General features: G+C 36.0%; 1 protein-coding gene across 6 annotated transcripts in view; it reads left to right on the top strand.

Annotated features, from left to right (window-relative positions):
* The window catches only part of Prp4k (Pre-mRNA processing factor 4 kinase), a 301,728-nt gene that overhangs the window by 49,439 nt on the left and 225,085 nt on the right, over positions 1-27,204 (top strand). For 5 of the 6 annotated variants that reach the window (XR_016547202.1, XR_016547200.1, XR_016547201.1 and 2 more), the window contains 2 exons: positions 13,597-13,638; positions 14,495-14,623. Coding sequence is in view for 3 of the 6 variants with exons in the window: in XM_090377694.1 (XP_090233820.1) it covers positions 13,597-13,638; positions 14,495-14,623 (171 nt within the window). In the remaining 3 variants the exon portion in view is untranslated. The remainder of the gene's footprint in view (positions 1-13,596; positions 13,639-14,494; positions 14,624-27,204) is intronic. The other variant, XM_090377695.1, reaches the window with a different exon arrangement.

The raw sequence follows: 27,204 nt of genomic DNA, 5'->3' as shown, positions 1-27,204 counted from the left end.
GACCCCGGGTAAAGTCATCCACCATATGTTGTCTACTGGCCATTTTGTTGTCTGTAGCACTGCATGAAACCAAACGAATGTCTGTAACAATTGTGTTCACCATTTGGTAATTTGCATATAACTGCTGCTCTTATCTGTTTATGTGAGCCCTCTCATCACGATTGAAATTTTTGCTTGTGTACCAGCTTTCTACTGAATGGCCATAGTTATGCAAATCGCCACAGGCTGTTTCATTTGATTTTGTGGTTCTAACCTTTAGAAATAGTGTTGGTCTTTAAGTTTTTGCACACCAGTGTACAAGTGTATGAGGGGTAATCAAATGAAAAAAAATGTAAAATTTATATGAACATTTCCTTATTCAAACCTGTGGTAAGGAATCTCATTTTTCACCATAGTGGTTTCCTCATACAGTATATCTTTCATTGCAAACCTATTGAGAGAAAATTTCTTTGGTTGCTTGCTCAGCCACTTCTGCATCTAACACAATAAGCTTATGTGTGCTCATTTTTGGCTTAGTAGTGAAGCTGAAGGGGATAATCTTGCAGTCTGTAATAAGTCATATGTACTGCTTTCAGCCTCTAAATAAGTGAGTAAAGAGTAATGTTATTCCAGTTCCCTGAAGCTGAAGAAATTTTGAACCATGCCATTTGTGTAAAAGGTGGTGCTAACCATATTTTGGGGAAAAATGAATTATTCTGGAGTTTTGCATGAATGGGAATAACTGTTGTTAGTGCTATAATATTATGAGCCATCTGAAATCTGCAAAACATTTGTTAATTTTTCCTTGAAAATAAACATGTTACTACATCCTTTATTTCCTATTTTTAAAGTTATACAGCAGACTCTCGATTAACCAGGATCGGATTAATTGGGACACTTCAAGACTCCAAATAAAAAAAATCATAAATTCAAGTAATAACTGGAATAGGTATAAACAGATATTTTGCAAGTCGTAAATAAGCGACAAGTGGAATTATAAGTCATCATTAGGAGATTAGTGTACCTGTTATCTTGCAATCCCCGCTGTCTTCACACTCGCCGCTCAAAAAAAAAAAAAAAAAAAGAAACTAAATGCTTAGTTTGTTTTAGTGCATCACATCGATTGTTGTGTTCCGTTGCAGTGCAAAAGGACAAATTTTGTTTCTTTATTTGTCAGGGATGTCAATTTTTTTTAATAGTAAATTTTTTTTTTGTTTAGAAATTGCGAAAATGGTGGGTAAATGCAAAAGAGTTGCGTTTTCAGTTAAACAAAAACTTGAAATTATTCAAAAGTTTGAAAACGGTGCATCTGTTAAATCTCTAAGGAATCATTATAATGTAATGTTGGTGACCAAACCATATGCAACATCGTAAAAAATAAAGGGAAGCTATTAGACTTAAAATCGACATCGCAAAAAATAAAGGGAAGCATCGTATTGGACACGTGAGTAGTGTGGTAAGTTTTTTCGTTTTTTATCTATTGGCATATTTTTTACGTAGGTAATTTTTTTTTCACTTTTTTTTTTTTTTTTTTTTTAGGATTGTAAATTTAAAGCAAACAAAAATAATAAATAAATAAAATAAGCAATCAATAATGACGATCATGGCATGCACAAGTAAGATATGGAGTAACAAGCACAAAAATAGGAAAGAAGAGAAGATTCTTGCAATTTATTTATGGTTTTTTTTTTTTTATATATGATTGAAGATTTCAGTGTAGGGGACACATACTTCACCATAATAACGTCGAAACCAACACAATTCCAGCTATCGGTATTATTGCAAATGCAATAAGATCAAGTTTACTACCCATTTATAATGAATTGCATAAACAGAAAAGCCCATAACCTGGGTGATGCAAATTGTTTAATGGCGGTGACCTCCAGAAATGTGCTTTAGTAAAATGTGAGTTCGCATGAGATGATAATAGTGTGTTTCCCCCTTAACCCTGTGAAGTTCTTTTCAGAAAATTTCATTTTGACCGTTATTATGGTGCCAATTAAGAGAATAAGTGAGAGTGCTACTAGTAAATCTACCACCAAAAGGAAAGCCATCGATTTGGATCAGAAAATTAAAATAATAAGGATGTATGAAAATGGCCAAACTTTAACAAGTATTGCACAGAATTCAGATTTGTCAATAATAATATAGTAGCAATATGTTATTAGTCATTGCCTTATACAAGGCAATGGTCAATGATATACTAGAAAAATTCCAGTATATCATTGATAAGACACCATGAGCTACTCTTGCAGCCTGTCTGCACTGCTCAGAGAACTTCATATCTGCCTGCACAAGTACCCCCAGGTCCTTTTCATTCTCTACCACTGTCAATGTAGTACCACAGATTTGATACGTTGGTCTGGGGTTGCTGTTTCCCATATGTATTACTTTATATTTGTCAATGTTAAACTTCATTTGTCACCTCTCAGCCCATCTGCTCAACCTTTCCAGATCGTGTTGCAGCAGCATAGCATCAGTAGTGTCCTTAACAGCCCTGCCAACCTTTGTATCGTCTGCAAACTTGGACATTACGCTTGATATACCATCATCAATATTATTTATAAATACAGAAAACAATAATGGACCCAATACTGAACCATGAGGGACTCCACTAATAACATTAGTCCATGATGAGCAGTGTCCATTGATTACCACTCTCTGTCTTCTCCCCCTCAACCACCCCTTTATCCACAGCAGCAATTTGCCTCCAATGCCACACTGCTCGAATTTGTGCAGCATTAGCATTAGTAGAGGCATTTGATGCAAGAAAGCAAGCTTATGCAGCATCAGCCAAAAAAAAAAAAAAAAAACCACTTCCACTTCACCCCTCTGTTCATTCAAAATACCTGTCCAGCTGAACCTTAAACTTATTTAGGCTATCAACTTCCACGACAAGGGATGGAAGTCTATTCCACCAACTCGCTGGCTAAAGGCAAATTTCCGCACGTCTATCCTACATCTGTCTTTCCTCAATTTGAATTTATGCCCTCTCAGGTGATTATTCTGAGCGAGAGGAAGAATCCCATCAGCATTGAGCATGCTCAAACCATTCAATGCTTTATACACCTCTATCAGATCACCTCGCTGGTGCCTAGTCTCCAGACACTGTAATTTGCAAAACTTAAGCCTTTCTTCGTAAGAGCACCCCTTTGTTCCATTCACTAATCTTGTTGCCCTTCTCTGTACTCGTTCCAGCAGCTCTACATCCTTCTTGAAATGAGGCCTCCAGACCTGTATACAGTACTGTAGGTGTGGCCTGACCATTGCCTTATACAAGGGAATAATCACCTCCTTATCCCTGCTAGAAAAATTCCTATATATCATTGACAATACACCATGAGCTACTCTTGCATCCCGTCTGCACTGCTCAGAGAACTTCATATCTGCCTGCACAACCACCCCCAGGTCCCTTTCATTCTCTACCACTGTCAGTGTAGTACCACAGAGTTGATACGTTGCTCTGGGGTTGCTGTTTCCCATGTGTAGTACTTTACATTTGTCAATGTTAAACTTCATTTGCCACCTCTCAGCCCATCTGTTCAACCTTTCCAGATCCTGTTGCAGCAGCATAGTGTCAGTAGTGTCCTTGACAACCCTGCCTACCTTTGTATCATCTGCAAACTTCGACGTTAAGCTTGATATACCATCATCAATATCATTTATGAATACAGAAAACAATAATGGACCCAACACTGAGCCCTGAGGGACTCCACTAATAACATTAGTCCACGATGAGCAGTGTCCATTGATTACCACTCTCTGTCTTCTCCCCCTCAACCACCCCTTTATCCATAGCAGCAATTTGCCTCCAATGGCACACTGCTCGAATTTGTGCAGCAGTCTTCCATGTGCAGCAGTATCAAAAGCCTTTCTAAGATCAAAGTATATAATATCAAAGTTATTCCCTGCATCCAGTTCTTTTGTGACTGCATCATAGTATCCAATCAAATTGGTCAGGCAGGACTTCCCCTTAACAAAACCATGCTGTGTCTGAGCTATAACTGAAGTCCTGTCTAGATGATCCTGCACTGCTTCTTTAACAAGTGCCTCCATTAATTTTCAGGGAACAGAAGTTAAACTAACAGGGCTATAATTACTTGTGTCGCCCTTTGATTCTCCTTTGTGAATTGGGGTCACATTTGCACATCTCCAGTCCATGGGTACTTCCCCTGAGTCCAAGGAAGCTCTCATAATTATGGCTAAGGGTTTGCTTACTTCCTTTGCTGCCTCCTTTAATATAACTGGATAGATCCCATCCATCCCAGGTGCCTTTCTTGTATTTATCTTCAACAATTTCTCCTCCACTTTTCTCTCAGTTATTACAAGATTCTCTAGCTTACTGCCAGAGTTGAATACACCTCTGGCATTTCCCTCGCTGAATAACTCCTCATGTGTGAATGTCGATGCAAAATATTGATTTAGTTTGTTAGCTACCTGAGCAGGATCATGAACAGTTGACCCATCGATATCAAGTGGACCAATCTGATTCATCCCCTTCCTTCTAGAGTTTACATAAGTAAAGAACTCTTTGCTGTTTTTCTTTGCATCCCTTGCCAAAGATTTCTCGTAATCTGCCTTTGCCTGCCTAACCTCCTTAGTAACTTGGTTACAGATCAACTTGTATCTATCATAGGCTTCTGTGTCACGTGTTGATTTGTATGTATCCCATGCATTTTTCTTCTCTGCCATATGTCTCATTAGTTCATCTGACATCCACTTAGGCCTAAACCTTGAACAATATTTCTTAGTTGGTATGTAAAGCCTAGTAGCTTCCAAGATAAGTTCTTTGAATGCTTCCCATTTTGAATTTGCCGTTGGTAACATCATCAGTTGGTCCCACTGTATAGAATTTAAATACTGTCTCAGTCCATCATAGTCGCCTTTATGAAAGCAATAACCCTTCCCTTTACCCCTAATGGTAGTTACCTCTTTGAGTAAATCCCACTTCAGCACACTGTGATCACTGCCACCTAGTGGTTCATTTATCTGCAGATTCTTAATGCATGAAGAATCACTACTGATAATCAAATCAAGAGTATTACTCCCTCTAGTTGCCTCCCGAACATGCTGATGTAGAAAACAATCATCCAATAAATCCACAAAAGCCTTGCTAGTGTGTGAGTGACCAGTCCCCAAATTCCAGTCAATATCTGGGAAATTAAAATCCCCCATTATAAGACTCTCTGATTTACTGGCCCACTCTATTTCTCTGTACAATTTCTTATTATACTCATCAGAGTCATTAGGCCTCTAGCACACTCCTACTCTCAATTTTGATCTCCCAATGCTTATGTCACACCAAACTGACTCGACACTGCATAGTAGTAGTACTGTATTGTATATCTATGCACGTGGTTTGAAATGCCATATTTATGAACGTTAGCATTTATTTATTGCAATTAATGTTCATATTTCCATTTTTGTTGATACTTGATAAAAAGAACTCTTAAACCTGGGAAGTCATACAGCAGCAACTGCCTGTATTTCAATCTTAAGAAACCTATTTTAGAACTTCATCATTACCTCTGTTGACAAGGCATTAAATAACTTTGCTATTTTCTGTAAGTAGTTTTTCTTCACTGCACTTAAAAATGAAATAGAAAACAGTTCTACGTTTCTACGTTTTCATGTTGTAATCTTGGCCTTAATACTACCATCAAAAAAACTTATAGACCTGCATAAAAAGCTTCATGCTTATTTATATATGATTGCTAAGTTTCACAAGCAACCTGTCAGTTTCAAATTTATCACTTGTGCTATAAAAACAGTGGTTGTTATCTGCCAGGTGTGCAATTTTTTAAATTGCTAAAAACTATTTTCGATAATCTCTCATTAACTTGGATCATTAACAATAACCAAACTGTTATCTACCTTTAAATCCAATATTAATATCTTCAGCATTGAAACTTATGATTTTACAACTCTATTCACCTCTTTACCACACCATCTGCTTATTTTTGAGCTTAATCAACTGTATCACAAACATAAGGACAAATTATGCATCACTGAAGATATGTGGAAAAACTATATTATTCTTTGTATTCTTAATAATTTCATTTATGATGGCAAGTATACACTGAAAGGACAGAGTTTATGGGATACCTGCTTCCCAGGCAATGCAACGCTGTCACCCCTCTCGCTACCGGACGAACTCACTTCTTTCTTTGCAGATACATAGGCACAATGCATTTGCATTGACAGTAATTCAATATCAATATGGATAAATGTCATGAGTTAACTGACTTTGAAAGAAGTACAATAGTGGATTCTTGAAGCATGTGTCACTCTATCGCGGAAGTGGTAGAGAAATTGCACAATCCCCATTCAACAGTATCAAGAGTGTATTGGGAATACACCATTTCCGGAATAACATCTCATTGTGGACAGTGCTGTGGGCGGAGAAAGGTGGTGGATGAACATTGCCATCGATGTCTGTCTTATTATTATTATTAGCCATATGATGCAAGGAAGCTGCACCAGCCAAAAAAAATTTCTGAGTTACCCTGAGAAAAAGAGAGAGAGAGAGAGAGAGAGAGAGAGAGAGAGAGAGAGAGAGAGAGAGAGAGAGAGAGCAAGGGTAAGAAGTAGAAGGGAATCATCAAGGAGGAGGTGAATGATGATATCCAGCTCAGGACCCCGGGTGTGCCAAGGCCATACTCACCTGATGTAAGCCCCTGGGGTTGCATTGTTTCAGCCAACTGGAGAGTGACAGTGGCATAAATCACCGCTGACTTCAACGAGGAAGGTGTCAGAAACATCTTCACCAAGATCATCAGGCAATCATTAGCCACAATAGGTTATGTGAGCTGCTGACCCACCAGAGTCCCATTGCTAATACCATGACACAGAACTATGCCTCAAGTGAGCGGTTTGGTTTGGTTTTTTTTTTTTTTAGGAGCATTAGCAACTAAGGCCATATTGCTCCGGTGCGGTGGTCATTCCCTGACTTTTCCACATGCTCCCTATTTGGTGGTGACGGGCTCGAACCCCGGTCTAATCAAGAAGCGTGTGCTACGCACTGCTGCTCCTTCCCACCTGGCTATGGAGGCGCCTCTCAAGTGAGCGAAAGAACATCGGCACTGGACCTTGGATGATTGGAGACGGGTCTCCTGGTCTGATGAATCCCATTTCCAGTTATTTTGAGCAGACAGGAGGTGCGTATCTGGCAGAAACGGCACAAAGCTATGCGTCCATCATATCAACAAGGAACTGTTTGGGCAGGTGGATGTTGGTAATGGTCTGTGGCATGTTCAACTGGCACACGTTGGAATCTCTTATGTCTAGACACATCTCTAAACAGTCCAGGTTATGTGTCCATCCTTGCAGACCATCTGCATCCCTTCATAGTCATTGTGCTTCCACAGGGCAATGGACTCTTCCAGCAGGACAGTGCGCCTTCCCACTGAGCCGTGGTGACTAGAACATGGTTCGAAGAGTATTTCGCAGATTTTACCACCCTGGAATAACCACCCTAATTCATCGGACATGAACCCAGTGGAAAATTTTTGTGATGCTGGAAAGGTCCGTTAGAGCTTTCTATCCTCCACCCAGGAATGCGACGGAATTATGGACAGCCGTGCAGAAAGCATGGATGGAAATACCTGTGCAATACTTTCGTGAACTAGTGGACTCAATGCCTCCCCATGTGACTGTCCTTATACAGGCAAAAGGTGGGCCTACCCGATACTTGGTAGGTATCCCATGATTTCTGTCCACTCACTGTACGTACAGGCAAACTGTTGGAGTGCCCATGGGTTCATAAAATTTCTAGCCTAGTTTCCAATTTATTTTTGCATTACTGTGAAGAATTATATACTAGCAGTAACCTGAACCATAATTTTTTTGCTTTTCGCTACATGGACAACATTCTTGTTCTGAATGTTCATTTTGAACATATAGCTAAGACTATATACCCAATTGAACTTACCTTGAACAAAGAAAATACTGGTAACCAGTCTGCTATGATAAAATGAATAGTCCTCTTTAATAATAAGAGATCATAATCAGATATTATTTGACAAAAGAAGCAAATTCAACTTTAACATTATTTACCTTACCAACTGGAGTTCTAACATTTCCTTTAAAGTGCACAAAAATATCTGTTCACAGATTATTTGACCTGCCAACTTAAGTAGTAATCAAGTATTATTTACAGATGCTTTACACCACCTCTATATCAAATTTATCAATAACAGTATCCGTATTGACTTTATTAATTATAACATCAAAAATGTTTCTCCATTTATTAATCATAAATTTGAATTTAATGTTTCATTTTGGTTACTTCTAACTTGGTATTTGTACAGTTGTAATTTTTATGGTGGTAGTTCCACTACTTTGAAAGTAATCACATTATATGACTTCTCTTTGAATGATGCAAATGCTTCTTTACTCTCTAAGTTTATTTTCATTTTTTATTTCACATAGCTTAGTAATCATTTACAATTGAAATATAATTATGTATTTTGCTTCAAAAAATTTACATTTTCTTTTCATCTGCAGGACGTCATTTTCTTTCTTACTTTTTACTCTGGATATATTTTAAATATTCTCTAATATTTACTATGATTCAAATTACGTTTTTAGCCTTGACAACCTTTCTTTTGTCACTTCCAGATATCTATTTCTGTATTTTAATAGTGATTTTGAATTTTATCACAACCTTTTCTAAGACTATAACTTATTTCCTAGTATTCACCTTTTGAAACTTATTTAAAACTTGCTTTAGTCTCGATTTACTCGCTTTTCATTTTATTATTCACCTTTCCTTTCCAGGCATCATAAACTATATTTTTATTTTTATCCAAATGCTCTACTTGAACTCATTTATGTGTCAAATTAAAAGACCTATAGAGGGCAGTAGTTCCTCTTTTGCAGTTTTCTTTTTTTTCCCGCATTTTACTTTATATACTATTTCCTTTCTCTGAGCAAATCCGTAATTGTGATAGCTCTTTGCTACTGTTTATATTGTATTTTTGTCTTGTGTTATTATATGGCTTTACTTTACATTTTTTCCACGCCTTGAGAAAATACGTATTAATTCACGGAATTTCAGGGTATTTATTTTCATTATTTTCACTTTTCTTTTCAACATCTGAATATTTTTCAATTTTCCTTTTTATTTTTTGGCCACATTTTTCGACATTCCAAATTTTTTTATTTATTTTTTCTAAAACATATTACAAGCTTATGGTATTAGTTTCTTCTTCTTCTACTAAAAGCCCTCTCTCTAAGAGTTTGGATTTTTACACCCCAGGCTTGCCCAATTATACTTAACTCTTTTCTTTGCTTTATATCATTTCACTTTCTACTCTTTATTCTTCAGTCCATCGAGCTATTAGTACAATATGAGGGCAATATGGACATTCTTACTTTCCTTCTCCTCTGCTGTCTTCGCTTCTTTTGTTTTACTACTTTTCCTTTCATTACCTTGTTTTATTTCCCATCTCTATGCCAGTTGCCTGTTACTCTTTTTAATATTTTTAATTTTTCCTTTTTGACTTCCAAAATCACGTCTTTACCAAAATTTTCATGCGAAATTTATTGTCACCTTTCTTGCTATTTATTTTAGACATGACAAACTACAGTTTTTTCCGAATTTTTTATTCATGTCACCTTCTTTCACTACAAATTTCTTTCTTTTTTTTTAAAATAATTACTTTAATTTAATTACGAACATTGTGTTTGGCTACCTTGCTTACGTTTGTAGAGGATCTATCAGTTTTGCCCTCCTTTTTAATATATATGTATATTTTTTTACTCTCATTAGAGCTTTCCTTTAATTTCTGTCTTCCATAACCATAAGTATGTATAGAAACACAGAAATTTGGTACATGATCAAGTGTAGTCCCCTGATGAAATACCTGAATTATGTACCAACCATTTATAGTTTGCATCAAACTTTTTCTTTCTCTTAGTCTTTTATTTCATTATATTATTTTCCCACCTTCAATTTGATGCTCACTGTTCCTCTATGCAAATTATTAATCAATTTATTAATCATTATTTTTATTTTTCCGTTATAGCTTCTCCCTCTCCCTTTTAATTGATTGAGCCTTTAATTTCGGATAATTAAACACATCTTTTAGGTTCTTCACATTCTTTTCCTTTTTCACCTTATTTTTTTTCTTTTTCTTACTTTCCTCTTTCTACTAGTCTGGCACCTTGTGTTCTCTACAATTTAACTGTATGCATTTTTCTATCACATCACACTTAATTATATACTTTTGTATCCTTTGATGCAGCCTTGCACACTTAGGTACTATTGCCATATAACCTTTTTGCTTTCAGTACATATTTAACATATCCCTTTATATCTGTCACTTTTGTTTTCCATTCTACCCATACACACACTCAGTTTATTAATAAGTTGTCACACTTCCAGAAGAATCAGCATTCAGTGGGAATTAACAATTAAAATTATATTAAATTAAATTAATAACACTTAATTCTATGTTTTGAAAGTGAATATTAGTTTATTGGCACTGTAATAAATATTGGCCCATGATCACAGGCCACTCAGCTGTTACTTATGTACAGGTTTCTGTCTGTAAAGAAAGGGGGATTCTGTTCCCTTTTGTAAATAAGTAATGGTTTATATATTGAATTTTCTAGTTTTTCAGCATCATATGCTCAAACTAATTATTACTTTAAAAACATGGAGTTGAGCACACACTGGATCAAATTTAATCAAATCTAATTTTAATATTAATACTGTTTATATCTCTAGTTTTATAGTTCTAATTTAAATTTAAATACTGCTTAGGAAATACAAGTCACTCACCATATAGTGAGTGATATATATCTCCTACCACTCTTGAAATTTGAGAATTATAGCATGTCAGATGCCATGAATAATAAACAAACTGAGCAAGCAGGCACAAAACAGGAAACCACTGAAACATTTCTGTAGAAAAAGTAACTCTAGCATGACCCTGAACTTAAAACTAGAAGAACTGATAATCTGAATTGTACAAGTTTATAAAGATTCTTAGGCTTATAATTAGACATTAAGTAACTTACAGTTTTATGCTTAAAGAAGTAAACATCCTGAAAGGCCTACTGGAAACAGTGTGAAAAGCAGCTCTCTCTTTCTCTGTACACTACTTCATGCGTATTGAGCATTGTCTTCAAAGTGTTAACTAGATTATGGTGCACTACTCTGTGATTTTGGGAAATAGGGATTTCTATCCATTTTAAATCACTATTTAAAATTGCTGCATCCTGGGTACTACAGTGCACTCTACTTAACCTTAGGAGCATTACACACATTGCTACCTTGTTTCAATTGCTAGTATAAAGTCTATACTGGCACTGTGTGTTGAAGTGTACAGTCACTACAAGGACAAAAGCCTTTTATATACCTTGCCAAGATAAAATCCACTCCAGACCATCCAGCACAGAAACTCTTGTTTGTGACTTGGAGAAAATATTAAGTACGTCCAAAGATCACTTGACTACCATATATACATCTGAAAGAACTACAATAATAAGATCTCTGTCGACAACATTGCAAATTTAACAGTACAAATCAATAGACCAACAAGTATGATTTCTACTTACAGTGTTGGGCTTGGTTGTTTTAAGATTCTGTGGTACACACAAACTGACACACTATGATCATAGTGTGTTTCCATGGTACTGCATGTGATCTGATTATTATATATTACTTTTTGTTCAAATATGTGATCACAGGCTAATTTGCATGTTTTCATTGTTGAAAACCCCAGAATAATTAATGGAGAGAAATTTCTGTTCTCTGTGCCTAATATTGGCTAACTTCAGCCATTTTTGAAGAGGCTTTTAATAATTTTTTCTAATTTTGGATGGGATTTAAATCCAGACATGACAAGTGATAAATCCCATCTATTTTGGAGAACTGAAAGAAAAATCTTTATTCAGAATAAACCATTGGCATTTGAAATCAACAATATACTTGGATTTATATAGCTGGATCAAAAAAGAGTGGGGTTTAGTGATCTAGTTTTCAGATATCACATAGACCCAAAACCTTTCATGGCTATTCTGTTAGCTGAAGGCCTTATTTAGCATAATTATCAACCTTGTTTAGCATAATCATCTCCAACCCAAGAAGTGTCGGCACCACACTAATTTCTATGCAGATGTAAAACTGACACAAGAATCTGTGATTTCACATTCTGTTGGGTCCCAGAACACGTAGGAGTAACTGGAAACAAACAAGGAGTTAAGGCAGCAAAGAAAGCTCTTAAAGTGATAGCATAAGTTATAAACCAGTAATATGAAATAGTGTGTCACATTACCTACTAGAAATAGATATTAAGCTGTTAAGCATTAAATTTAATATTAAGATTAAATTTAAAATTAAGCATTAAATAGACATAAGCTGTAACATCTTTATTATCTGAGATATTGTAACCATACTTCACATACATAAAATTGAACCTTTCGACTTTGCGAAACTACGAGGATTGTTCAATAAAGAATGATCTTTTTTTTTTTTTTTTTTTTTTCACTACCTACACACACACACACGTATATATATACAGTTTATATATATTAATCGTTCATATTTTGATGGTCTTTTTTGAAAGTAGTTCCCATTGGAATAAGTGAAATCCACTTATTCCAATGTTTCTGCCATTATTCAAAAACATGGTGGAGGCCATGTTTTCACATGCATTTATGAATTGTCTCCGATGCCTTTACAACTTCTTTTGACTAATGGAAGCATTTTCCTCGCAGGCGCCTTCTTTAACTTTTGGGAAAAAAATCACACAATGCAAAGTCAGAGCTGTAGGGTAGATGAGGAATAATTTGACATTAATGCTGGCAAAGTACTCGATGAAAATATGAGCATTGTTGAGGGCTCGCATTGTCATGATGCAGCATTCACCCACCTGCATACAGTTTTTGTCATTTGTGACGAATGCGAGTCCCAAAATGTACAGCACAGTTCTGTAGTAAGGACTTGTAACAGTCGTATGACATGCCACAACATGCTGGTAAACTATGCCTTGAATTAAAAAAAAAAAAAAAAGAGAGATGACCATAACTTTTTTTACCGAAGCCACATTGGTGTTGGCAATGATGTAGACTTCCAAACAGAGCTTTGTTGCTTATTTTCTGGGTTGAAATGATGAAGCCATGTCTCATACACCGTTATCACCTTGTGCAGAATTTCATCATCTTCAGTAACCATCCATTGCAACTCCTGACAAACCTCCATGTGAACTTGCTGGTGCTCAGGTGTGAGTAGTCTTGGAGCCCAATGATGCAGTTATAACAGTTTTTACTGTTATATGAGGATCTCTCACGATTGCAGAAGTAGTGTTTATGGTTTCTGTGTTGACAACAGTGGTTGGAGCTCCAAACCACCTTTTGTGATTAAATCATGTTTTAATAATATGTCTGATCACATATTATTACACATCACGTTTGTTTAATGCTATGTGTAATATGTGATTACATCACGTTCTATGATTTTTCTGCATCATTTATGTATATTGGCCTAATTAATTGTATTATCACTGTGTATGTTTAACACAGGTGTATCATGTGTTTCTTGTTTAGGTTCTTTGTATCCTTTTGTAAATAATATAACTGTTAGTTTTGTTTTCTCTTTACATGTGGAAGGTCGGAACTGTCTTATTTACGCCTTCTAACATCCAGCTGTTTGTAAGTAATAATAAATTTCATAATTCAGGAACAATAAAAATTAAACCAAAATTCATTTGCAAAACATTGGACTAGAAATGCATTAATAAAGTTAATAAATATTTTTATATCTCAAGGAGCTATCCAAATTAAGTTGACTGATTTTTCCTGTACAAATTATGCACAAGTGGACAACTCATTCAGCTGCAATAAAAAAAAAACAAAAAAACAAAACAAAAAAAACAGTTTTCCAGAACTGTCTTTTTTTTTTTTTTTTTTTGTTTTTGTTTAAAGAAGAATGTTGATAAAAAAAAAAAAAAAAAAACAGCACACTTAGTCATTGGTATCTATTATGAAGAGTTACTGTAAAACTAAATTAATACTCTATTTAAAGAATTAAATTCCATTAGTAAGCTACATGCTCTTTGAGTATACCGGGGTTCAAGCCCCTGCCTGCTGAATACGGTCGATCTGCCAACCCGCACTGGACCAGCGTGGCAGATTATGGTCCATTTCCCTCAGCATGAATTGTTGAGGAGGCTTCCACCCTGCAGTGGGTTGATAATGGCTGCACTTTACTTTTAAAGAATTATGTTATTATTTACAGAATTATGTTTATGTGATATAAATGTTTGTTCAAGGACAGTGTTTTTAGTAACTGGTGTGAATTGTTTAATTTGCTGTTTGATTGGAAAGAAGGGTAAGCAGTAGTGTAATTTTTACATTTCATTTAATAAGCTGTGTATGTGCAATATTTAATATGTGCTTTGAAATTTTCAGAACGATGAAATAATATAAAATTGTATTTATTTATAATATGTGAAATCTCAGTTGTTTAATTTATTTCAAAGATCATGAAATTTTGTTTGACTTACAGAGATGATCATCAAAGAAGATCAAATAGCAAAGATCAGCACAGGCATCATCATCATAATGAGAAAGATAAGTACAAAGATAGTCTTTCAGAAGGCATGAAAATTCATTCCGACAGTTCTTCTGATGAACCGTAAGTTATTGTAATGCTATAAAATCATCATTATTATTATTGATTTGGACAGTTGTTAAAATTTTGTAAATGAGAATTAAATTTTAAAAGATACGATATCTTTTAATATCTAGTCACTCTTCAGTATTTTGATTTAGAGTAGCAAGGCTATTCTGGTATTTTTTAGTCATAGTGCATATGTGTGAAGTGCCTGTGGTCTTCATCTTGTCCATCCACATATAAGAGCGTGACTTCCTAGTGGGTAGATTTTCATGAAATTTCATATTTGGCATTTTTAGAAAGGTTTATTGTGCCATCCCAAATTTCATTAAAATCAGACAAATAGAAATCTGGCAGTTAACATTTCTTTGTTTCATACATATCACATAGGTCATTCATATACTATTTTTTTTTCCAATAAAGTATTGTGCCACAGCAAAATGGAAAGAAAGGAAATAGAAGGTTGCAGGTAAAAATACGTTTAATGCTTACTATGAACAAAAAACGCAGATAAAAATACAGGAAAGTAATACATAGCTTTTGGATGTGAGGGCATCCTTCATCAGTTGTAACCATTAATGGACAAATATACAGAATGTCATGTGTACGCCATGGCAGTCATATATGGTGAACTGCATGCTACAAGTGCAGGTAACAATTAGCTGTTAGAAGGGCATGCTTGCAGTTGTAGCTGTAATGCCTGGGAACGTTGTAAATGCCAATGTTTGTCAGTCAAGAGGATAGTCATCTCAGTAACAGGATGGACATGACATCCTCTGTTCTAGTTAAAGGAACCTCTGCAGCACGAGATATGCAGTGATTCTGACCAGACGCGGTGATGGTAATAGCAGGACCGATCAATAATCATGACGTCACGGCGTGGATCAATATCACGCTAGGTTGACCAGAAGTTCCCAGCAGTGGCTGAGTGCTCCACGTCTGCTAAACAGATAGCTTTCTTGTTCAGAGACATGACTACTGAGTCTCCTGCCTGTTTCCCCAGCATAGCAGCGAGTGCAGTCATGGCAGGAAATACGGTAGACTAATCCACTCTGCAGCAGGGGAGGGGAACTGATGTCTTAACCCGCGAGACAAGGGATCGCAACTTCCTGCCCGGGAGTGTAAGCACTTTATCCCATGAGCCTTTAAGACTCTAGAAATTTGTTGCAATAGGTTCGGGTAGAACAGGATAAAGGTGGTCAAGGAGGAATCATTACTGTGCATGGTCCTGTTCACCACTACATGGTTGCCGGCCTGTAGGTCACGCCTATCCAGGGCACTGGTGGGGTAGCTGCACCTCGCCAGATCTGTCTTAACCCTAGTAATCTCAGTGCACCTCTCATACGCAGAACTAGGAGTGGATCCAGGTGCAGGTTAGTTGGGCTCGCACCGTACCGAGAAGATTGCTGCGTGCGTGTGCTGACCAGTACTTAGTAAACTGGCCAACACACACCGGCTTGCAATAGACTGATATCTTCATAATTTTTGACCCAGTCCACCTCTGTTTTTCGATATTGCTTTCCTTTTTCTCTCTGAATCTGTAGTGTCTGCACCAGGATACTTCCTTTTCACACCTTTTAAGTAATTTACTAATTTTTAGGGAATAAAGCACAATTACAAAATGAGGAGGCACGCTTGATACACATAAACAAAGCTGGCACATATAGCAACTGAATAAACAACACCGTAAAGGCAGAGACACACTATTAACACCTCATAAGCTCACATTTTACTAAAACACATTTCTGGAGGTCGCTACCATAAAACAATAAAAACAATTTCCGATTGCATTTCTGCTGGTGGAATGTGTTATAAACTAGTAGTAAACTTGATCTAATTGCATTTGCGATAATACTGATAGCTGGAATTGTGTCAGTTTTCACATTACTGTGGTGAAATGTGTTTCCCCTTCGTTGATATAAAAAACAAAAATACATTTTCCGAATTTTTTCTTCATTCCTATCATGTTGCGTTCAGTTGGGGGTGATTCCGCATTGGACTGCCATTTCTTATAAACACAAAGGCAAATCGTGCATAAGCAAATTCGCTTCGTGTTGTATACGATATCGTTCCCCTATTTATAAATCGTGTATGATCGAATTCATGTAGTGTAAACACATTATATGAGGACTGACTATATATGATATCAGAATTATTTTTTGCATCTAGTTCCTTTGTGACCACATCGTAATATCCAATCAGATTGGTCAGACAAGACTTCCCATTAACAAACCCATGCTTTGTCTGAACTATTACTGCAGTCTTGTCTAGGTGATCCTGCATCACTTCTTTAATCAGTGACTCCATTATTTTCCCCGGAACAGAAGTTAAACTAACAGGTCTGTAATTATTTGTGTCACCCTTTGAATCCTTTTGTGAATTGGGGATACATTTGCACATCTCCAGTTAATGGAGACCTCCTCTGAATCTAAGGATGCTCTCATAATTATGGCTAAGGGTTTGCTAACTTTCCTCGCTGCCTCCTTCAATATAACTCGATAGATTCCATCTGCCCCAGGTGTCCCTTTTTTATTTTTAACTTCAACTATTTCTCCTCCACTTTGTTCTCCGTTATTACAAAATCATTTGGCACCATGTTACAGTTTAGTAAACATCTGTCCTGCCCTTCCTTACAGAATTCCTCATGTGTGAATGTAGATGCAAAATACTCATTGATGAATCAGATTGGTTCACTAACATCAAGTGGACCAATCTGATTCATCCCCTTCCTTCTAGAGCACGGGTTGGTAAACTTTTTTTTGGAAAGGGCCAGATTGTAAAATTTTTAGGCTCGGTGGGCCAGGTAGCAAGCTCGAAGAATTTACATGGGTAATTCTACTCATAGAACAACAAAAAAAAAAAAAAAACAGGTTCAAAATCTTTTTATTAGGAAGTGATATTTTACATAATATTTATACACATGCTGACACTTACAAAAAAAATTAATAAAATATTTCCATTTATTAATAAACGTATTATAGAACTGGTTAAATTTTGTACTAATGCGATGAATGTAATTGTTTTTTCTGAGATAATATTTCATCATACTGGAATTCGAAGTTGTTTGCAAATGGTCATCCATTAATAATGATCTGTATTGCGATTTTACATATTTCATTTTCGAAAATGTCTTTTCACATTGGTAAGTACTCCCAAATACAGATATAAATCCCTGTGCATATGATTTTAATAGACCTTATTTATCTTCCGAAAGATATTTATAGAATTGGGTTAGATCCATTTCTTTAAACCTAACCATTAGCATATCGTCATTTTGCAGATCAATCACTTCCAATTGAAGGTCTGATGGAAGCGTCTCAATTGTACAGCCAAATGGATTTTGAAATATGGAAATGTCTTTTGCACTTGCATCAAGATCCGAAAAACGCTGTTGTAACTGTAGTTTAAGTTCAGAAAATATATCCGCCGCAAATTTTTTTTGGAATGGGGATTTCGCTAATATTTGAAATTTTTTACAGCATGGAAAATGGTCAAACTTGGTTAATGTGATTTGTGTTTCAAACAATGCAAATTTTTGATGATATGACTTTACGATAGAATACGTTTCACATATGAGCACTGTTTTCCCCTGTAATTTTAAGTTAAATTTGTTAAGATATCCCACGATGTCTGTAGCAAATGGTAATTTCCATAGCCATTCATTGTTAGATGATAGTGGTTGTGGGCAGTTTTTCTCATTTAGAAAAATTTCTATTGCTTCTCTGAGTTCAAAAAATCTCAATAAAACTTTTCCATTGCTGAGCCATCGAGCTGCTGTATGGTAGGGCAAATCAGGATATTCGGCTTCAATCTCTAATAAAAAATCACGAAACTGACAATGGTTAAGTCCACGAGAGGGAGTAAAGTTAACCGCTGACACAACTGGTTCAATAACACATGACAGATTGAGGTGTTTCCCACAAAGAGCCTGCTGGTGAATAATACAATGAATTACCAGAGGTTTTGAACATTTAGCTTCTTCACAAGCCTTAAAAATTTGTCCAACTAATCCTTTCCACACATATTTTTACCACCATCAGTTGTTACACATTTTAACTGATTCCATTGCAAATTGTACTGTGTTAGCGTTTTCTCGACTTCCTCTAAGATATCTTCGCCTGTAGTTGTTCCATGCAGACTATTCATAGCAGCTAATTCTTCAGTAACCTCAAACTCAGTATTGACTCCTCGAATAAACAGCAACAATTGGGCAGTATCAGTAATGTCTGTAGACTCATCAAGAGCCAGTGAAAACCATTTAAAATTTTTTGTCTTGTCTTTTAATTGACTCTTGATGTGGCTCCTGATGTCCTCAACTCTTCTAACAGTTGTTCTCGCCGAAAGACTGACAGATCGAAACAAATCCATATTCTCTGGACACATTTCTTCGGCTGCCACAAGCAAACATGATTTAATTAATTCACCATCGGTAAATGGTTTCCCTTTCTTGGCTAATGAATGAGCTATTCGTAAGCTTACTTTAGGTACTGCTTCATTATCATTTTTTATTTTAATGAATAAATTGCGTTGTGATGATGCATTACGTTTTAAACTTTCCAATTTTAGCTTCCATTGATTTTCTGTGAGTTTTGAATATTGTGCTGCGTGCTTAGTTTGGTAATGACGACGTATATTGTACTCTTTTCGCACAGCTATTGTGTCATTACATAATAAACATGATACTTTGTCATTTATTTCTATGACAAAATAATTCACACTCCATTCAGCTTTAAAAGCACGACAATTGAAGTCCACTTTTATCTTCATATTTGGTCTTGAGGGTGACATGGAAACGATGGGTAATAAATAAAAAAAAAAAAAAAAAAAAACGATCGCAGAGTGCCATGACAGACGATACCATGTGCGCCACTAAAGCAAAACTGAGAGAAACGCTGGCAACACTTGTTCTACGGTAGACAACAGAATGCGAATATGCGACACCAGTAGTGCCACGTGCGGTCATTATTCTCAACTGAACAATCGGCTATTGCAGCACGTAATTTGATTATTTTAAATTTTTTTCATGTAAAAAACAATATTAACCCACGGGCCGTAGTTTGCCGACCCCTGTTCTAGAGTAAAGAAGTTTGTTGTTTTTCTTTGCATTCTTTATCAAGGATTTCTTGTAGTAGTAGTGGCAAGTGATGCAAGAAAGCAAGTGTATAAGCTTATGCAGCATTAGCCAAAAAAAAAATTACAAAACGATTCCCTCTAAATGTTTGTCCAGTTCCTCCTTAAATTTATTTAACCTATGAACTTCCACAACGACAGATGGAAGTTTGTTCCAGCAATTAACCACCTGCTGGCTAAAGGCAAATTTCCGCATATCTATTCTACATCTATCTTTCCCCTTAAGTTCGTAATCTGAACAAGTGGAAGAATCCCATCAGAATTCAGCATGCTCAACCCATTCAAGGCCTTATACACCTCAATCAGATCACCTCGCAGGTGCCCAGTCTCCAGCCACTGCAATTTGCAGAACTTAAGCCTCTCTTGGTAAGAGGATCCCTTCATTCCCCTGGCCAATCTTGTTTCCCTTCTCTCTACATGCTCAAGCACATCTACATCCTTCCTAAAACGAGACCTCCAGACCTGTATGCACTACTCTAGGCATGGCCTGACCATTGCCTTATACAGAGGGACAATCACCTCCTCTTCCCTGCTAGCAAAATTCCTGTATATCATTGACAAAACCCCATGACCTGCCCTGGCAGCTTGTCTGCATTGCTCAGAAAACTTCATATCTGACTGCACAATTACTCCCAGGTCTTTTTCATTTTCTACCACCTTAAGTGTAGTACCACACAGTTGGTACGTTTCTCTGGGGTTACTTCTACCCATATGCAGTACTTTGCATTTGTCAAGGTTAAACTTCAGTTGCTACTTCTTAGACCATCTGCCAAAATTTTCTAGATCCTGTTGCAGTAGCACACTGCCATTACTGTCATTAACAACCCTGCCAACCTTCGTGTCATCTGCAAACTTTGGCACTAAGTCTGATATACCTTCATCAATATCATTGATAAATATACAAAACAACAGAGGACCCAACACCGAACCCTGTGGGATTCCACTAATAACATTAGTCCACGAAGTGCAGCAACCATTGATTACTACCCTCTGTCGTCTTCCACTCAACCATCCTTTTATCCATTGTAGCAACTTACCCCTAATACCATTGTGCTCCAATTTGTGCAGTAGTCTTCCATGCGCACAGTGTCAAAAGCTTTCCTGAAATCCAAGTATATGATATCAAAATTATTTTTTGCATCCAGTTCCTTTGTAACCACATCATAATATCCAATCAAATTAGTCAGACAAGACTTTCCCACAAATCCATGCTGTGTCTGGTCTGAATTATTGCTGCAGCCTTGTCTAGATGATCCTGTGACTCCATTATCTTACCCGGAACAGAAGTTAAACTAACTGGTCAGCAATTACTCGTGTCACCCTTCAATCCCCCTTTTTGAATTGGGGATACATTTGCATATCTCCAGTCTGTGGGTACCTCCCCTGAGTCTCATAATTATGGCTAAGGGTTTGCTTACTTCCTTTACTGCCTCCTTTAATATAACTGGATAAATCCCATCCTCCCCAGGTGCCTTTCTTATGTTTAAATTCAACAATTTCTCCTCCACTTTGCTCTCAGTTATTACAAAATCATTAAGCACCCTGCTACAATATGATAACCTTCTCCTTTGTGACTTTATTACAGATTAGTTTATATCTACCTTAGGCTTCTATGTCACCTGATGATTGATATGGATCCAACATATTTTTCTTCCCTGCAACGAGCCTCATTAGTTCATCTGATATCCATTTAGGTCTAAATATTGAACAGTGTTTCTTAGTTGGTATGAAGAGCCAGTAGCTTCCAAGATTAATTCCTTGAAGGCTTCCCATTTTAAATTCTCTGTTTTTAAAATCATCATTTGATTCCACTGTATAGAATTTAAAAACCATCTGAGACCGCTGTAGTCACCTTTACGAAAACAAAAACCCTTCCCTTTACACTTGATGGTAGTTACATCTTTAAGTAAATCCCACATCAGTACACTCTGATCACTCACCTAGTGGTTCCTTTAACTGCAAATTCTTAATGCATGAATAATCACTGCTGATAATCAGATGACGAGTATTACTCCTCTGTTTACCTCTTGAACATAACAAGTTCAAGAGGCAAACAGAGCAGGCAGAGGCACTTTCACCTCTGCCTGTGCCGACTGTAGAAAACCATCCTCCAATAAGTCCACAAAAATATTGCTAGCGTGCGAGTAACCAATCCACAAGTTCCAGTCTATATCTGAAAAGGTAAAATCCCCCATTACAAGACATCGTGATTTACTGGCTCACTCTATTTCTTTGTACAATTGTTCATTGCACACACACACACACACACACACACACACACACACACACACACACACACACACACACACACACACACACACACACACTTTTACTCTCATTTTCCCTCTCCCAGTGCTTATGTCACACCTAACTGACTCAACATTGCACTGTCCACCCATGTCAACTGGATGTACTTCCTTAGATTTTGTGTTTTGTAACTAACAGTATAACCCCTTCTCCCTTTCTATCCTTTCTGTACACATTGTACTCTGCAAATTCCAATTCTGCTCTGCTTATATCTGTGTGACACCATATCTCTGATATCCCAACAATATTTGCCTTTGATGTCTTGATCAGCACTTGAAATTTCTCTACTATACTTCTAGCATTGGTGTACATGAAAGTATACATCCATGCACGTATACTTGCATGTACACCAATACTAGAAGTACATGCAAGTATACATGCACCTGTCTTGCTTTTAGTTACCCTAACACAGCCCATGTATTTACTTGTTCCATGATGACTCCCAGCTGCTCTTGAAATCCCCAGCAACCCACTCTCCAGGCTGCTGCTCATTACAATAGAAGCAGTGCAAGCAGTGCAAGAATCACTTTCACCTCTGCCTATGCCGACTGTTGACCTTTTAGTGTGTGAATCCACCCAAGGTAACAGTTTTCTGACCTAACACTGCCTCAATAGCATCAGCAAATGTTCTTGCACCCTTTTTATTTAAGTGTATCCCATCCCTGTAGAAGCAGTCTCTCCTATTAACAAGCACAGACCAACCTAAGAAAAATTCTACTTCAAGAGCCTTGCACAATCTCTCCAGGGCTGAATTGATTGACAGGGGCTCTCATAATACACACCTTGCTATCATATCTGAGTAGAATTGGAGACACTTTCAATTTTAACCCTAACTCATGACTGCTTTTTTTTTTTTTTTTTTTTTTTTTTTTCAATATTGACCTGTACTTGTTAAGTAATTGTCAAATTGTCTATCCTTCCCAGATTTCATTAAAATCCAACAAATCTGATTCTTGGGGGACACCACTTCTGATGTTAAACAAATCTGAAGAATATCCATTAATCACAACCCTCTGCCTTCTGCTCTTCAGCCACCTAGCAGTCCTTTAGAAGCTTTCTAGTAATCCCAACAACATATGGCTTATACAGTAACCTCTCATAAGTAACTTATACAGTAACCTCTCATAAGTCAAATACTTTGCTAAAATCTAAATAAACTATGTTGAAATTGTTCCTGTGTCCAGCCCATGAGTAACTTTATCAAAATGCGGCGATTATTTCTTCCCCCACTCCTTTTAATACATATGACATAGGCATCTATATATTGTGTTATCAAATTATGAATTATTAGGTATGTTAGCATGTGTGTAAAGCACCTTTTGTCTTCTCCATATCCTTCCATCTGCCTATCTGTCTGCATGTAATAACTCAACTTTCAATAAATGGATGTTCGTAAAATTTTATATTTATATCTTTTAGAATGATTTGTCAGGCCTTCTCAAGATTAAATTTGGATCAATAGAAATCTGGCATTTAGAATTTTTTTTTTTTTTTTCATGCATGTCACACAAGCTATCCATATAGTGTATGTTATACCTGAGGCACTAAGTATTTTTTTTTTTTTTTTTTTGTGCTGTGTGTTATGGTGGAATGAATAGACAATATGGCAGTTGCACAGAAAAGAAATGCCTTTGGTTAGGAATATATTTTCTTAGTTTTACTGTGCTAAATTTTTATCGTGATCATAACTGTTGGAGATTATATGTTCCAGTAAAATTAGGAACATATTTTGGTGAAATACAGATATGAAATTGGTTTTCTACTTGTATTCAAAAGTTGGCTCTTTTTTAAAAACAGTCCTGGCAAAGTCGCCTATGAAATAAGTGACTGAAAATTGTTCAGAAAAATATAATGATTTGACAACTATTTAGTTATGACTGCTCCAATAGTTCCAACACGTACATATATTATCACAGTTATGGGTTGCAGAATACTATTGGCCAAACATAATTATTGATTCAAACATATCTCATTTCACAAGCTAAAGCTAGTTACTGCACAAATTTTAAATAATGAATACAAATTATTTGTTTGGGAAGCTCTTGCAATGACCAAGTTAGATGATAAGGTATACATTAAATTCCCAACCCTCCCACCTTCCCATGGAATTTTCATGCATATGGAATGTAAACAAAAATTACTCCTGCCCCTGGAGTGAGCTCCATTCCTCATGACTTTTTCAAGCTTACTACTACTGATCTTGTGCATACACAATGTGGAAATTGAAAATTAATTGCAAATTTGAAAAGTGTGTTTCACTTTTTGCTACTATATGCCTAATTATTTTCTCATTTTCATTTTTCCTTTTCTTTCACTTCTTATGCATTATTCCTGATATTTTAACTTAGATGCAAGTTAATGCACTTCAGAATAGTAATTATGTTTTTAATAGGTCCCTAACTTCATTCTCTTTATTTTTATTCCTATTGCCATTGTATGCAGCCTTAAAAACTGCCCCCCCCCCTTTACCATAAGGAATAATCCCATGAAAAGATATTTTTTTAAATATTTGTCCCTCTAAAACTTTATTTATATGCTGAGTTTTTGGTTTCCTCACTCAGATTAACACAGGCTCTGATATCCTGAGTATGTCGTATGTCACTTGGTTTGAATTTTCTGTGTTGTCTATTTCTAATAAATAACAAGGTTCTTCCTCTTTAGAGTAAAAATAAAATGTATATTTAAATAAAACAAGTTTATATACAATTTTAAAAGATATATAGCTGATTTAAGCAGAAAATTTATTCTCAATTTCACTTTACATTAAAATTCCCAACTAATGTAAAACGAAACTATATGAATGGCATGGAGGTGTGACCATTCATATAGTTTCCATATATTTCTATTCATCAAGAATATTTTTTTTTTAGTAACAGAATTTTTTAATAAAATTTTTTTTAATAACAAAATTGAAGTTCAACTTTGTTCCTTCTACAATGAGAATTTAGTTATGCCAATATCAGAGGTGAGTTATTTCATTGGTCAACCATTCTGTTTTCTCTGGAATAATTCACAGTTCTTGTCAACGGTAATTTTTTTATCTATATATATATATATATATATTTTTTTTTTTTAATATAAAACATGTAGTCTATTGGTTAGCATGAAATTGTGGTGTTAGGTTAGCCGTGTTTTATGATTTCACATTCTTTCCTGCAGGCTATGTAATCATCATCAAAATCTGTAATACCCATGTTGTCTGATGGTACAAATTAGTTTTCAACTTTCAGACTTCCATTCAGATGCCTTACTTTTGTAATTTCCTGTTACGTCTTAGAGTATGCTCCGTTTTTTTCCCCCTTACTTGACACCGTGTGATCCCCCTTCATGGTTTGTCTCCATTCATTTTTGCCTTAAATACCCCTTTTGATAATTACTCTTCTCCTATTCTTCTTTCTGTATGCCTATAGAATCAGAATTTTGTGTTACTTACTTCAGATGGGATGTCATCTACTTGAAGATTTTTTCTTATTTCCTCATTTGTAATTTGATCTTACCATTGCTTCCATCTGTTAGTTGCCTTCTATTTTTCTTATAAAAGAGTAAAATTCAGATTTCTTAAATCTGAAATTTACCCAGCTCTCAACACTAAGTAAGATCTTGTTTATTTAAAAGATAATTTTAGCCAATTTCTGTTTTGTTCCAAATGAATTTAACTGGCTTCCTGCACTTTATGCTTAAGTTATCCTGTTGTTTATTGCTATCTAACATTCCTTCTTTGTTAAAGACTGTTCTTGAATAAACATAATTGCTAAATTTTTTTTTTTTTCATTTATTTAGTCTAAACATCAAATTTTTCTTCTCTGTTTTTGTGCAAGTAATTTTCAAGACAAACAGTGTACAACCATTATCTAATTTATTCAGGAGTTTTTGAAGCTATTATATGCCACTATTTAACATCACAAAATCATTAGAATAAAATAATAATCCAGTTTTTATAAACTGTGTCATGACTTAAAAGTTGTTCATCTGCCATGGATTTATATCCTTGACTCATCTGCTTTTATATCCTTGGTTCATCTGCCATTGATTTATATCAGAAACTCCCAAGAATTTATATCCTTGGGGTTTTCTGATTCTTTTACTTAATTTAATTCTTTTCAAATTCTTTTACATGAGGCACTCAAGTATATCATGTACAAGTTTGGGACAATCAACGTTGTGAACCTTTGTGTGCTAACTTGTAACTGTATGCCACCCAGTTGGCCCTGGGTGCCAAGTGATCTGTGACTAAATAGTGAGAAATGAGAATCAGTGAGAAATATTTCTGCAGCCACTACTAGTTATTTTAACTTTTAGCATTTGTTAAAACTCTTTATTCAATAGCAGCTCTTCTCTCAAAATGTTTTTGAAGAGAATGAGAAAGAAAACCTGTTTTTTTTATACTTTTCCTTGTTAGCTACTAACGCTTACTAATCTTTGCTTGGTCACATCAGGCATTGCTCCTGCCTCCATGTGGCTGATGAAAGAGTCCTTTTCCACCCAGAATACTATATAGCTGTTGTACTATATAGCAAACTATATAGTACAACATCTACCCTCCTTTCTAACTTAATTGTTCCCGACCATGGCACATCACAGTCAAAGACTGCATATAGATATGCAGTAATGGGAATGCCTGACTTGCCTTATTCATTCATTCTTTGATAAACAAATATATGAGTACCCTGTATACCCTGTCTCTGTTTTTCATAGAAAACATATTAGGTTCACCAAAAATGGTGAAAAGACTTAGTCCACTGAACCAAACCTATTGGTAACTCTCTAAGAGGTGTCTGGATCAGCTGGAGTATAATGTCTCTCCCTTCAGTCACTATCTGCCAGATAGTGACTGAAGGGAGTTCAAGTAGTGTATGCATGGGGGGGGGGCATTCTCGAGGCCATGTTATGTCAAGTTATTGACATGTTATGTCACTAACTTGAATATACTTCCATGTCATAACATAGAATATACTTCCCAGGTATTGACTGGAACTTGTGTGTTGGTCACTTGCATACTAGCAAGACTTTTGTGTGGATTTATTGGATGATTGTTTTTTACAGCAACACTTAGAGAGGCAACCAGAAAGAGTAATACTCTTAATCTGGTTATCAACACTGATTATTTATGCAGTAAGAATTTGCAGATAAAAGAACTACAGTGATTACAGTTTACTGATGTGGGA

This window comes from Mastigoproctus giganteus, chromosome 7, assembly GCF_048544385.1.
Source record: "Mastigoproctus giganteus isolate SK-2022 chromosome 7, ASM4854438v1, whole genome shotgun sequence".
Lineage (NCBI taxonomy): Eukaryota > Metazoa > Arthropoda > Arachnida > Uropygi > Thelyphonidae > Mastigoproctus > Mastigoproctus giganteus.
Note: the sequence above shows the minus strand (reverse complement) of the source record. Positions and strands in the feature narration are given on the sequence as shown.